A 15,125-nucleotide genomic window follows, 5' to 3' on the forward strand; every position below is an offset into this window, starting at 1 on the left:
TTAGAACCTTAAAGCCCAGAGCACCCAGGTGGCTCAGTCAATTGAGTGTCCAACTTTGGCTCAGGTCATGATCTCACGGTTCATGAGTTCGAGCCCCGCATTGGGCTCACTGCTATCAGCACCGAGACCCACTTCAGATCCTCTGTCGCCTCTCTCTCTGCCCCTCCCCCTGCTTATGCACTCTCTCTCAAAAATAAACATTAAAAAAAGAACCCCAAAGTCCATTCATGATGCACACATCCTATCCCCAACCAGAAATCCACGAACCCAAGGTTAAGAACTACACACTAATTATCACACTCAAAAACAATGTGATATGAATGTAACTTGCTATCCTACTTTTTTTTAAATTTTTTTTAATGTTTATTCATTTTTGAGAGGCAGAGAGAGAGAGAGAGAGAGAGAGAGTGGGGGAGGGGCAGAGAGAGCCCCTGAATCTGAAGCAGGGGCTGAAGAAGAAGCCCCCTTCAGAATCTGAAGCAGGTTCCAGGCTCTGAGCTGTCAGCACAGAGCCTGACGCAGGGCTCAAACTCACGGACGGTGAGATCATGACCTGAGCTGAAGTCGGATGTTTAATCGACTAAGCCAACCAGGCACCTTGCTATCCTACTTTTCAATGATTAATAAATCAGGTATGCTTATTTTTTTTAAGTTTATTTATGAGAGAGACAGAGCATGAGTGGGGGAGGGACAGAGAGGGAGGGAGACACAGAATCTGAAACAGGCTCCAGTCTCTGAGCCGTCAGCACAAATCCCGACACAGGGCTCGAACTCACGAACCATGAGATCATGACCTAAGCTAAAGTCAGATGCTTATCCAATTGAGCCACGCCGGTGCCCCTGCTTACTGTTAATATCTTCTGGCCCACGTACAACTCTGTACGGGAATTTTCTCTATACTATAAACTATTAGGTAAAGAAAAAATATTTCTCCCTAAAGAGCGAATGAAATACCTCCTCACTACAACTGAGTATATCATCTTTCACACATGAAAACAGTGCAACTGACACTCGGTTTTCTGCAAGATCTTGTAATTTCTTCCCCAAAAGAAAAACATTGCCACATTGTCTCAAAGGCTGCGAAGCTGAACATTAACACCTATTAACTTACAGACATGCTTCCACTTTAAAAGGGAAGCTTATGATTATTTCTTTAAACCACACACACACACACACACACACAAACACCACAATTTAGTTGTCTAAAGAACATGCATCATTAATCTAAGATACAAACTAGATCAATGGTTCTTAACCTTTTTTGATTCAAAAACCCCTTTGAGAATCTGAAAAATATAACAGAATCCTTCCATTTAAACAATGGACATACTCATACAAAATGTGCATATAATTTCAGGCTGCAAAACACATTTCACATTCAATCAAGGGTTTAAGAATGTCTATACCTTCTATAGAAGAATATCATGACTGGTTGCTTCAGGGAAGGGCGAGTGGAAGAACCAAATCAGGAAGAAGATTTTTCACTATATATCCTTGTGTATTTTTTGAGAGTTGAACCATGTAACTGTATTATGTATTATCTATTCAAAAAATGAATACATTAAAAATAAGAGCATTACGCTAAAAAATGGAGCAGGATACCAATGCATTAGGTGAAAATCTCCAATCAAAGGTGTTTAAAATAACCAGTCTACCAAATTCAATACATTGGTAAACGGTTTCTTCCAATTTTTTGGTGGAAAAGGTTCATCACTGCAAAACTATGGTCTTGTTTCATAATTTTCTGAGAAATTTCCAATCCAACTTTTTGCTGAAAAAATATAAAAAGTGAAATAATTCCACACTATTCACATTTTAACTTCTCAAATCCCAGTTAAATAACAACAGCTAGTATTTACTGAATGTGGCACTGCCACAGCTCTTGATTATTATCATCATCCCCCTTTGACAAGAAAACCAAGGCCTTCAGGAGTTGACATACTTGCCCCAGACAACACAAGTTGTGAGTGAGCTAGGACTCTGGCAGGTGGCAAAGCCCAAGTACTTTCCCCACGGGACACTGCACAGTACAAGAAAGATGGTAAACACTAAAATAAAGGACGCTATTCCTTAAGAAACTAGTCTCATTATAAATACGCTTTAGGGCACTAACCCATTATAAAAATCGAGAACTATTTCTGCCTATTCCTTCTTTACGCTACACAAAGCACATATGGATGAAAAAGAATCAGCCTATCCAAAAATTAGAAAAGCACAAAAACTAGTTTTTTTCTTAATTTTTTTTTAATACTTAGTTTTTTGAGACAGAGAGAGACAGAGCATGAACGGGGGAGGGTCAGAGAGAGAGAGGGAGACACAGAATCTGAACAGGCTCCAGGCTCTGAGCTGTCGGCACAGAGCCCGATGCGGGGCTCGAACTCACGGACTGTGAGATCATGACCTGAGCTGAAGTCAGACGCTCAACCGACTAAGCCACCCAAGCGCCCCCACAAAAACTAGTTTTAAATTGGGATTTTTAAAGTCCTTAGGGCCCCTGGGTGGCTCAGTCAGTTAAGCATCCGACTCTTGATTTGGGCTCAGGTCATGATCTCATGGTTTGTGAGATTGAGTCTCGTATCAGGCTCTGCACAGACAGTACAGAGCCTGTTTGGGATTCTCTCTCTCCCTCACTCTCTGCCCCTCCCCCACTCACACACCCACACAAGCACTCTCTCTAAGTAAATAAAACAAACTTTTGAATAAAGTCCTCACAGACTGTCACCCTCAAAAATAAAAATGTAAGCTGAATCACAAGCCTAGAGCTTAAAAAAAAAAAAAAAAAAAAAAGATTTTTAATTAAAGAAAGAATGTTGTAGAAACACAATGTTACCAATGTAAAAGTTTTAACACCAAGAGGCAGAATTTCTGCTGAAACGTTCAAGTCGTTATAGTTTTTGGAATGTTTAATACTGAAGGTCCAAACTATTAGCAAAACGCCTCAAAAACGTATAACGAATTATGAGACTAGAAATGATGACGTCATTCTCATTATAACCCCATCTTCAAAGAGGCAGTACTTTTCAAAAACATTTCACTCAAATCTAAACTTATGTAATCTTTTAAAGTCAAAAAAGGAAACAGGGCACGGGAGGAGGATGGGGTGGGGAGAGAACAAATCACCCAACCAGGTAGTACCTACTGTTGCTACTACTAATTATAATATTATTGTAAATGTGCGTGTCTATCCCCGACCTGTTTAGTTTAACCGTACTTATTGAGACAGATAACCATCAAAGCTTGCTTCGTGTCATGCCGTGTAGGCACAAGGAAAGCGTCCAAGTCTTTACCTTCTTATCAAGCACAAAGGCACTAAAACCTTCACTGAATTTCCCTTGAGTAAGGGTCCTTCAAGTTCAAAAACTTTAGGACTCTCTGCAGACATTTTCAGAAGTCTGTAAAGAGGGAGAAAATTCAAATGTCTCTATTTCAAAGGCTTATTCTACAATGTCACTACAAACAGCGGAGGAAAAGCCGGGGAACTTATCACGCATATATACAGAAAAACATGCCGGCATTGTTTTCTGTAGAAAATAACATCATTGATATAAATTTGAAAACCCCACCTGTTGGAAAAGAGGCAAAATAGATGAAACTTTCCTTTCGCTTTGTTACAGTTCTGCAAGTGAAGAGACTTTTTTAAAACACTAAGAGTAGGGGCGCCTGGGTGGCGCAGTCGGTTAAGTGTCCGACTTCAGCCAGCTCACGATCTCGCGGTCCGTGAGTTCGAGCCCCGCGTCAGGCTCTGGGCTGATGGCTCGGGGCCTGGAGCCTGTTTCCGATTCTGTGTCTCCCTCTCTCTCTGCCTGTTTCCAATTCTGTGTCTCCCTCTCTCTCTGCCCCTCCCCCGTTCATGCTCTGTCTCTCTCTGTCCCAAAAATAGTTGAAAAAAAAAAAAAATTAAAACACTAAGAGTTGGGGCACCTGGGTAGCTCAGTTGGTTAAGCACCCGACTTTGGCTCAGGTCATGATCTCCCAGTTCAGGAGTCTGAGCCCCACATCGGGCTTGCGGCTGTCAGCCCGTCAGCACAGAACCCACTTTGGATCCTCTGTCTCTCTCTCTCTCTGCCCCTCCCCTGCTTGAGCTCTCCCAAAAAATAAATAAATATTACAACGCTAAGAGTTAATGGCAGTATTACTTACAAGTCAGTCAAATACGATGCATATAATAACCATTCTGATAATGCATACACGCAAAACAAGTGATCATTAATGAACGCCTAATGTGTGAGTTCTGGATGACTAACAAAATTACACAATTTCCATTTTCAAACTCCCCTAAAATTAAAGATCTTGAGGACATGATTTTTATTTTATTCTACAATGCAACCCACAAAATCCAACTGCCATTTATATTATACCACCAAATAAAATTAAGTCAAACCTTCCAATGTGGTCAAAGCAATACTACAGAATTAAATCAGTAACTATCCTTTGGTAGGCACACATAATTTACTCTGGTTTCTCCTAAGGAAATGGTAAAAAAAAAAAAAAAAAGAAAAAAGAAATTCCTCCTATATTTTCTTTACATTCCATAAATTACTTCCTAAAGTTGGTGAGAAGACAACACACAAATAAAATTCAATCCATTACAAGACAATCAAATGTCATTTAACAAATTTGTAATAAAAATCAGGAGCATTTTATAAAAATCAGGAACATTTCTGAAGTCTGTATCTGACCATACTTCTTTGTTGTTCTATAGATACGGAAATCTAATTTGTGGGATGCTTTCCAGAATATTTCCCCATTACATGATTACTACACAAGAATCGCTTTTAGTCCATCTGGAAGTAAGCTGTGGCTGTATCTAATACTGTATGGTCCTGTTACTCTCCAATTCTCCCACACTGGCAAAATACACAAGTTCACAAAAATTCATTCTTGGAGAGCAGAGCTCTTGGAAATTTTTCAATATGACCAGACTTCACTTTAAAAATGAGAAAAGGATAGACAAATAGCCAATAAGCACATGAAAAGATGTTCCACATCATTCATTAGCCATAAAGGAAATGCAAATCAAAACCACAATGAAATGCCACTTCACACACATCATGATGGCTATTATCAAAAACAAAAAAACAACAAAAAATAACATGCTGGTGAGGATACGGAGAAATTGCAACTCTTGTGCATTGATGGTAAGGACATAAAATGGTACAGCCTTTGTGGAAAACAGTCTGGCAATTCCTCCAAAAATTAAATATATGATCCAGCAATTCCACTTCTGGGCATGTACCCAGAGCAAGTGAAAGCATGGGCTCAAGAAAACACTTGTACACCCATGTTCATAGCAGCATTCACAACAACCAAAAGATGGAAATGATCCAAGTGTCCACTGACGGCATATACACACAGTGGAATATTATTCAGCCTTAAAAGAAAGGAAATTCTAACACGTGCTACACCATGGGTGAATCTTGAGGACAGCAGGCTAAGTAAAATAAGCCAGTGACAAAAAGACAAATATTATATGATTCTACTTATATGAGCTGCCTAGGGGAGGCAAATTTACAAAGACAGAAAGTAGAATGGTGGTTACTCACCAAGGGGCTGAGGGGAGGGGAGAATGGGGAGTTAGTGTTTGATGGATACAGTTTCTTTTTTTTTCTTTTTTAATGTTTTATTTATTTTTGAGACAGAGAGAGACAGAGCTTGGACAGGGAAGAGGCAGAGACAGAGGAAGACACAGAATCGGAAGCAGGCTCCAGGCTCTGAGCTGTCAGCACAGAGCCCGACGCGGGGCTCGAACTCACGAGCTGTGAGATCACGACCTGAGCTGAAGTCGGACGTTTAACCGACTGAGCCACCCAGGTGCCCCTAAGGGACACAGCTTCAGTTGGGGAAAACAAAAAAGTTCCGGAGAAGGTTGGTGGTGATGGATGCACACAACATGAATGTACTAACTGTCACACTTAACGCATACTTAAAAATAGCCACGCGGTCAATGTTTTGTTAGGTGTATTTTACCACAATAAAAGGAGTAACAAAATATTAAAATGTGTCAACTTCTTCTCACGCATGCCTCTTCACTACCCACAAAACCAACGAGTGGTCAATTCAGTTCTAATTTAAATATTTACCATAAGCCCCAAGAAATGAGTATAACAATAAAGTTTAAAATTCTTTCTAAACCTAAAAAAGTTTAATCTACTTCCTCAGAAAAAAGTCCCTTGCCAGATAAAGATACTAATTGCTATTATATGTCTAGTTCAGATTAAATACATTACTAAGGAATCCATGCACCTCTCAACTTTGTATTTCAAGCATGATTAGTTTTATTTCTACAGTTTTTCCTTGTTCTTCTAAAATCTCGGAAAGACTTCCCCATTTTAGCAAAACCTTTAGCTTAAAATTTTCTCCCCCATCAGACTCATAAGAGCTCATCTTTAGGAACTAGTAGATACATCATCTTTATAGTCATCAGAATTCATTTAGTCTCCACCAATTTCAAGTACAAACATGAGAATCTGAGTTACAATTCTCCCCTCCTTAAGAAAAAGAAGGGGGGGAGGGGACACCTGGGTGGCTTAGCCAGCTGAGCGTTGAACTCTTGATTCCTCTGCTCAGGTCATGGACTCACAGTTTTGTAAGTTAGAGTTCCACATAGGAGTCTGTGCTGACAGCACAGTGCCTGCTTGAGATTCTCCCTCTCTCGCTACCCCCCTCCCCCACTCACTCTCTCTTGTCTCTCTCAAAATAAATAAATAAACTTTAAAAAAAAAAAAAAAAGTTCACATGGGGAAAAACAGAAGCCTGAAATATCCTAGGCTACATTTTGAGGACCTTTTCTAATCGATCTCCAGTTTTTCTTATAATACCTTCTAATTTCACAAACTTGTTACAGAAGTAAATGCTCATTAATGAACTAGCACACCAGGTTTTCTGACTTCCTCTGAACCACGAAAGTACACAATGTTGTTCGTGCTCCCTCTCTCCTCACTCTCAAGTGTTCAGCAAACAGAGATCAACCTTCAGAGGTAGATTCTGATAGTTTCCATGCTATAAATGCTGTGTTCTGATGCACTTCAAACACGCCTGTTCATAAACATCAAGCAAACAGATGGAAATTAAAAGGCACAAAAAAAAGTATCCACATACCCAAACAAAAATTGAAAAGTCCATTCAGGAAAAGCAGTTTCATATTAAAATATGAATTCATTCCAAAGGAAAGAGAAAAGTAGTATTGAACAAGTATGATCGTCATGTTTCCTATTTGTACTATCTGAAAACAAGAATGCATGGAAGCAATTACTAACTGACCATTTTTTTCTTGATTTTTAAAACCGAATTCTCTCAAACATCATTTTCTTTTTTTATTTTAAATTTTTTTTTTAACGTTTTTATTTATTTTTGAGACAGAGAGACAGAGCATGAACGGGGGAGGGTCACAGAGAGAGGGAGACACAGAATCCGAAACAGGCTCCAGGCTCTGAGCTGTCAGCGCAGAGCCCGACGCGGGGCTCAAACTCACGGACCGCGAGATCATGACCTGAGCCGAAGTCGGACGCTCAACCGACCGAGCCACCCAGGCGCCCCCAAACATCATTTTCTATTATATATAAGTTAACGGTACCATCTCCTCTCTACTAGGTCTACGTGTTGTGACTAAAACTGTACAATATGTAGCTGTTATCACATATGATGTATGTATCTAAATGTCAACAGAAGAAAAAAATGAAAAACACAGGCCTAGGCCTCTTCGGGTTTCTCTGGCATTCAGGTTTTCTATTTATCAGTGTAAAAGATCCTCCTGATAGTAAGTTTCTTTTCATGTGTCCACAGCTATTTATATTAAGTTGAGCCCTTTAAAAAGACTGTAACTTCAACGTGTCTGAAATCTCCCATCCCTTCAATGTGCAACACATAACTTTAACAAATATGAAATACCACGAAAAGAAAATTATATATATGGATACAAAAAGATCAACTGGAAAGGAATCCATCACCTGGTCACGAGCCTTACCTTTCAGCAGCGGCAGAGGTGTTAACTCAATAGGCTTGCCTTGAGACCTAAACTGTGAGGAACTTTGCGACCTCTTCTGTCTGGCTTTTCTGACGGACTTCCGAGAAAATCCGTCTACTTTATCCACTGATGGAGGAGTAGTTGGTGCTGAGGACATATCCCTACTGAAGAGAAAGAGGCATCATAAACATATCCCCAGGGTGGAAGCATACGTGTGAATTATACAAATTCTAAAACCCCCATATACAATATTCATGAAAACGGGATTATGTGATGAAGAAAGCAAATAACATCAATCAAGAAAAGTCGTACATTCAACGGGGACATGAGATTTTGGAAAAAACAGAAGTAACAGAAGTACCACATAAGCAATATTATAGTTCTAATGCGCTGGGCTGCTGCCACTCTGATAAGCATTAAAGATGCTCATTTATACCTGAAGAACTCTTCTCAGCCATCTATTCATCTTCTAACTGCAAAGCTCTTCTCATCTTGAGATTCCTGAAGTAATTTTAGAGCTACTCTGCCACTGGAAAACTTCCATCGATACATTTTCACAAGATATTTAATATTATGAATGGGTTCTGGAGTTAAAACCCTTAATGTACTTCAAGAATCTACACCAATGTATCACAGCAAAGTGAAATTTACAACTGCTGAAACTATCTAGGCATGACTTTTAATGCAATGTGCTGTGTTAGCTATGATAAACTATACCACACCACAAATGAGGACAGGTTAGATTACTGTAAACAGAACACATAAAGGGCATAATTAAAAGCGTTTCAAAGAAGTCTTCTTTTTGAATGAAGCCATCTTAAGTTAATAAAGCTTAATACACAAAATTATGATGAAGTCGTGCACCAAAGTTGAAATGAAAACATAAATTCACACCCTACTTACACAACCAAGTTGAGTTCCCTTTAAGTTCATCATCAAATACTAGTTTTCATTCCATCAAACTGAGAGAACTGAACAGTTCTTTGAGATTTTAAACCTCTCAAATTATTAAAATGAAGGCTATTTCCTAAAAGTCACAAGCCGTAAGCTCAATTTCATATTCCAATTTAAACAGATGCCATCATTTCCGTGGCACTGAGGCTCCATTCAAGATTAATGGCAGACTTGAATAAAATTAATGCATATGGGGGAAATACTGAAATGTAATTACTCACCTGTCATTCCAATACATAAGACAAGTGTTTTTTAACCTCTAAATAAAAGAGTAAGGGAGTTTCTTCCTGAACATATAAGAATAAAAAGTTATCTGGATTATATGGATTCCGACAAGGTAAAAATAACAAAAACATAAACAGAAAACAAATAAAACCACAGGATCTTGAGGTTTGGAATTTTTGAAGTCATTAGGTTGTCTTTCTTAAAAAAGTTTTTAGAAATCTATCTAATTTAACCGTAAATAAAATGTGACAGATTCAAAATGGAATTGCAAGCTATGAATGACTATAGAAGAAGTAAGATTACTTAAAATTTCTCACAATGACTGCATCAGCAAGAAGCTCCACATCACATTTGTATGTTGTAAATTTAGGGGCAGCTTTTCCAATCTGGTATGTGAATTATTTAAATTTCACTTAACCCTAACAATGCAAGATTTCAGTAAATCCTGTTCCTCCATCACTCTTTTTGTCTCGTTTTTATTCCTCACCTCCCATCTCTAAAGATGATTTATTGCTAGTATTTTTTTTTATTTTTTAATCATCTGCCCCTTCTGCCCGCGGCCCAGAATAAACGTCAAGGATCTCAACCCTAAAGCTCTGCAGAACTGAACTTGCAGTAGCTGTGGGTCCGTGCAAAGCCCGGGGAAACAGGTTTTGCCCTGGACCAGGACGTCTGAAGCGTTATCGTCATCTAAGCAGCGGGCACGGGGCATTTCCAGGGTTCAGGATAATCCAAGCCGTTGGGGGGGGGGGGGGGGGGGGCGGTGTGGAAGGGGGTACCAGGGTGGAGGAGAAAGACAGGGAATGGGTTTCCTTGTGGGGATGCTAAATTACTCTTTGCTCCCACCCCACCCCACCCCACCCGCCCAAGCCCTGGAGAAGATAAGCTGTTACTGAATCCTCCACACTACATCAATCCCCCCCCCCCGTGTTTCCCCGCCCCCCGTCAGCGGATAAAGGGGGACAAGAATATGCCTCCAATGCCGGAAGGTGAGGGGAAAAGGAGGGAGGAGGGTAGAGTGAATGGGAAGCATCATCACAAGCATTTGCAGGTAAATCGGACAAGTGGGACGGGCGCTTCCTCTCCCGCACCCCACCCCACCGCACCCCTCGCCTGCCCCGGCCAGGCCTTCCAGAGACCGGTGTCCTGCAGGTTCCTCAGGACAGGGAAGAGGAAAGGAAGCGGCGAGCCGAGGTGCTGGAGGGACGAAGTTACCTTGAAGCTTCTGGGGAAGAATCCGAAGATGATCTGTGGTTTCGAGGGGCGGGAGACCTGCGAGAGGGCCGCAGCGGGGGCGGGTGGCGGGACCGGGACGTGCGGGGGGAGGTCCGGACAGCGGCAGGGAGCCCGGGGCGACGGCTGTCCGGCGCGGCGTCCCTCCGGTTCCGCGGCGGCGGCGCCTCTAGGCCTCACGGCCGGACCTGAACCTCAGCGCTCCGGCGGCGGCGGCGGCGGCGGCCTCACGATCCTCCCCCGCGGGCCCGTCCCATCAAATCGGCACCGACCCCGTAGCGGCTCAGCCGGTGGCTCCTCGCTCACATTCCCGGCGGGCGGCGCCTCTGCTCGTTGCCCCGGACCCGGCGGCGACGGCGACGACGTGGGGAGGGGGGGAAGGGAGGGAGGAAGACTGGATCCGCAGCGGCAGCAGGAGAAGGAAGGAGAAGGAGGAGGAGCCGCTGGAGCTGGAGCCGCCGCTGCCAGAGCCGCCCTTTGGTACCCGCGGTGGGTCCCCGTCAATGCCCCTTTCTCTCTCCTATTGTCAATATCACCGGGCGGCTGAGTCCATGGCACACGCGCAACCGAACCTTCTGGCCAACAGCGCCCGCCTCCGGCGCCCACTCACTGGAGGCTTCAAACGGGAAGCGAATCCTCATTGGCCTGCCTCCGCCTTCACTCCCAGGCCAGCAGGTTCGACTGAGAGCAGATCTGGGATTGGCGGCGGGGGGGGCGGAGAATCAGGAGGGTGGGAAGAGACGAGGCCGAGGATTGGGCTGAGGCGAGAAGGACCCGGATGCAGCCGCGAGCTCCGGCCGCGCCGCTGCGGCTTCCGCTAGGCGGTTGAGTAGGGTGAAGTAGGGGGGTACGACAGCCGCTAGGCCTGTGCGGAGCTCCTGAAAGCCGGGAGGTGTGCGACTGATAGATCAATGGGTTGGGGGTGGGGTGGGGGGGTTCCACGCAATGCGGCTTCTCTGGGCGGCGGTCGACTTCAAGCAGAGGATTCCAAGGGCAAGGGTCGGCTAAGGGTGGGGGAACCCCGGGCCTGGAATCCGCGCCCTTCAGCGCCTAGGGTGGTCTTTCTGGGCTGGGGTGGAGGACCCCCACTTAGGACGGGAACCAGCGCTGAAATAAGCGGAGAAGAAAATAAGATCTCCTGCCCACTCCTGTGCGCCACTGTTGGTGTAAATGGGCCCCTTGCAGCCCTCTGTGAAACCCCCAGCAGTCGCTCTCGGCTGAACCTTGTGGGACCTGGCACCGAAATCTGAACCTCTGGGCCTGGGCCAAGGGTTGGGTATTGCTTCGAATTCTGTCTCGCCTCGTCTTCTTTTCCCTAAACCTCTGTTTTGAATGTCCGCTCCCTGAAACTCCTGCAAGCCTTGATAGAGGCCAGTTCAGTGTAGCTCATGCAGGTGGGAATGCTGTCTCTGTGCTCTGCAATCATTTATCCCGATCAACTACCTGGGCCCTCCCGCTGCACAGAGCTCGGGGCATCCCAGCTCCAGACTCTAGGAGCTTGCGAGATTTTAATTGGCAAGTTGGATCCAGAAGAGTTTATGGAGAAGACTTCACTCAACTCTAGCTAGATGAAGTAATAAAGTATTTAGGGAAGTGTTTGCATCTTTGGTGAGCTCAAACCCAAGTGATGAAATTCCAGAGAATTATTGGGACTGTCACTCTATCTGAATGCACGCTACGTACATCTTTATTTGGGGGGGGGGGGAGGGGGGGGCGGTTGAGAGGGAAGAAAATTCTTAATGCTTAACTACAAATATCAGATCAATTATTAAAAACTTGTGGGAAAAAATTTAACTTAGACACTGTTAGCATTTTGATGTACTTCCCTCCGGTATTTTTTTCTTTTAATTTTGTGTGTGTTGTTTTGGAGCCTAGTTTTTCCCCGTCGGCATTTTATCATGTTTTCTATACAGTTAAGAAATAAAACTAGGTACCATATGTACAAGTAACAAAAACAAAATGCATTGCATTTCTTGTTTGTGTTAACACTCAGGTGTTGCAAATTTTTATTCACACTCCCAGGAACGGATCTTGCGTGGAAAAAATTGTTTGTGCCATGAAAGATTTAAAAAAAAAAAAATGTGGTTTTGAACTGAAATGGGAAACAGGAAAAAATGGCTCTCTTAGGTAGAAGCGGTTCCCCCTACTGACTCCAGATGATTTGCCACTGTATATATAGTGCCCATTTTTTTGCTCTAAAAGTCCACCACTAGGCTTTATAAAACTGGCTGGAATACCATTCTTCCAACCTTCAAAAAACTGCATTTCTGCATCTCAATTTCACATGCCAGTCTTCATGAAAAGTTTAGTGTCCCAGCCATGCAGAGCCAGTTTGCTCTCTGATTGAGGGAAATGCAGAATTAAAACCAAGGAAGATTTTAAAGCCAACTCCATTTCCCTTGGCAACAGTTGGACCGTCAAGGAGTAGTGCACGTTTGAAATGCTCACAGCTGCTGCTTAGAACATTTCACATTTTGTAGAGTGGAGATTTAGCTTGAAAATTATGGATCTCTATAAAGAATTCATTTCAAAACTCATTTTCTATAAAATGGCTGGGTAACTGAAATGAGCAGGTCTTTTAAAGTGGGAACATCCTTGCCTATGTGAGAAATTGTTCCTTGGACAATATTTTCTAAAGGGGTCCACATAAGCCAGGGGTGTATATATTTCAGGAATAGGGCGAGGCAATCCATTTGGAATGCAGAAGAATAAAATATGAGGACATCTGCTTATGCTTAATTCTAATTGAAAACTAAAGTCATTAAGATCAATTAATATTTTATGTACAGAATAAGGGAACCTGCACTCTGACCATGGAATCTTCTCTTGGCCTAGAACAACATACGAGATTTCCTCAAAGAAAACTGGAAGTTACCCATTTCCAACGGTGGGCAGTGGTGGTCCCGTCCAGTCAGTCCCTGTCATCTTGTAGTGACTTCTTACAATTTGCTAGATTCTGACTAAGTGGATTTACTGATGATGTTATCTAGGTTTAATTAAACCGGTAGAAAATAGACAACTTTAGAAGAATCCTTTGCTAAGAAACCACAGGAATGGGGCACCTGGGTGGCGCAGTCGGTTAAGCGTCCGACTTCAGCCAGGTCACGATCTCGCGGTCCGTGAGTTCGAGCCCCGCGTTGGGCTCTGGGCTGATGGCTCGGAGCCTGGAGCCTGTTTCAGATTCTGTGTCTCCCTCTCTCTCTGCCCCTCCCCCGTTCATGCTCTGTCTCTCTCTGTCCCAAAAATAAATAAAAAACGTTGAAAAAAAAAAAAAAAAAAAAAGAAACCACAGGAAAACAAGCAAATGGCAGAACTGCAATTTCTAGTACCAGATCTTTGACAGACATATTTCAAAGTTAAAATAACAATCTAACAAGTCTAACCAAATTTTGGCTTTAAAAAAAAAATGTTAAATTCATCAAGGAGATTATGTGAATGAGGATTTATATCCACTGTCATTAACAATGAATTTCACCCTAAGCGTATATTGTGACTGAGTTATAAATGAAAGCGTATGTTTGTACTTTATAAATAAATATGCATATATTTGATTAAGAACTGCCTCCAAAAAAACATACTGATGGGAATGAATGGTCAAAAAAGTTTGGAGACTTGTTACTCTAGATAATACAAAAATATACAATATAGTCATCTGGGAAGCCATCATCAAGTGACAAAACTGTTCATTGGTATCAGATGAAAGCATTCACTTCCCAGATATCAAGGCTGAGCTTATCGCGAATCTGCTGGAATCTACTGGCAGGCTGGTCATACGATGAGACTAGAAGGCATAGACTATCAAATGGTAGCTGACTGGTGAACTAAAGAAGGGTAAGATAATAAGCAGAAGTATCATCAAATCAATTATCAACCAGTAATGGAGGAAAAGACCTATATATCATCCTAGAAGTTGACTAGCCCAAAATGTGTATGTTTTGAAAGCTGGTTTTGGGCTGAGAGGGAAAAATAGTGAAAAAGCCCGAGGCAAGAGCTGCTTTCTTAGGAAAAAAAAAAGAAAATCAGTATACACACAGCTAGTGTAGACAGGGGACTCTGCTGTAACACTTCTTCAAGCCACATTTATCTACACTGGGAAACCCCTCAGCAGTGGCATTTCCTTGGGTCGCAATTCAAATAGCACAGTAAGATTTTCAGATGTGCCTCAGGGTTGTAGGTTATTCCTGGCTTTCCATGTGATCATGTGTACAATTATTGGCTAAGATTTAAAATGTTTGGGTGCTCCAGGTCCCTACCTTGCAGTGAGAGGCCCTAGGTCACTGATGGATCAAGACAGGAAGAGGGGCCCTACGTCACTGATGGGGAAGTGATAGCCAGCTTCAAGTGCACTTTGTTATGTACAGGATAAAACAAAATAACACACCGTAAGCAACAAATTCGCTTCTAAAATAGTTAAATTTCACAATTAACTGAATTAAAGCTATAACTAATTATAAGCACGATGCCGAAAACATAGACTGTGGAATCAGATGTACCTGAGGTGGGATCCCAGCTCAGACAGTCAGGAGCCGGGGCAAATTATTTGCTTCTCACAGCCTTGGTTTCCCGGCCTGTAAATGAACAGACTAACGCTTCCTAACTCACAGGGTAGTACTCACATTTATGTGACGTTATGCATTTACTACGTTACGTGTGTCTGGCACATGTTAGCTGCTCAATAAATACTGGTTATGACCATAATCATGCACTTTCTTTGTATTTTAATCCATCTAGAAACTTCAAGAAAGTTTTT

The 15,125-nt window shown here is 42.5% G+C and overlaps 1 protein-coding gene and 1 long non-coding RNA gene across 4 annotated transcripts in view; both read right to left on the reverse strand.

The window, feature by feature from the left end:
• Positions 1–10,941, reverse strand: part of PPP2R5E (protein phosphatase 2 regulatory subunit B'epsilon) — a 151,129-nt gene extending 140,188 nt beyond the window's left edge. Inside the window, exons 1-2 of one of the 3 annotated variants that reach the window (XM_058739270.1) lie at positions 10,358–10,941; positions 7,964–8,127 (exon numbers count right to left, since the gene is read on the reverse strand). In XM_058739270.1, the coding sequence (XP_058595253.1) occupies positions 7,964–8,120 (157 nt within the window). In that variant the 5' untranslated portion in view covers positions 8,121–8,127; positions 10,358–10,941. The remainder of the gene's footprint in view (positions 1–7,963; positions 8,128–10,357) is intronic. The other 2 variants (XM_058739269.1, XM_058739268.1) reach the window with 2 other exon arrangements.
• LOC131517330 (uncharacterized) lies at positions 3,419–4,227 on the reverse strand. The gene is made up of 2 exons (XR_009264526.1): positions 3,922–4,227; positions 3,419–3,660 (listed from the first exon to the last, which is right to left on the reverse strand). It is a non-coding gene; the product is annotated as an uncharacterized LOC131517330 (long non-coding RNA).
• Positions 10,942–15,125: the final 4,184 nt, after the last annotated feature.

This window comes from Neofelis nebulosa, chromosome 7, assembly GCF_028018385.1.
Source record: "Neofelis nebulosa isolate mNeoNeb1 chromosome 7, mNeoNeb1.pri, whole genome shotgun sequence".
Taxonomy (NCBI): domain Eukaryota; kingdom Metazoa; phylum Chordata; class Mammalia; order Carnivora; family Felidae; genus Neofelis; species Neofelis nebulosa.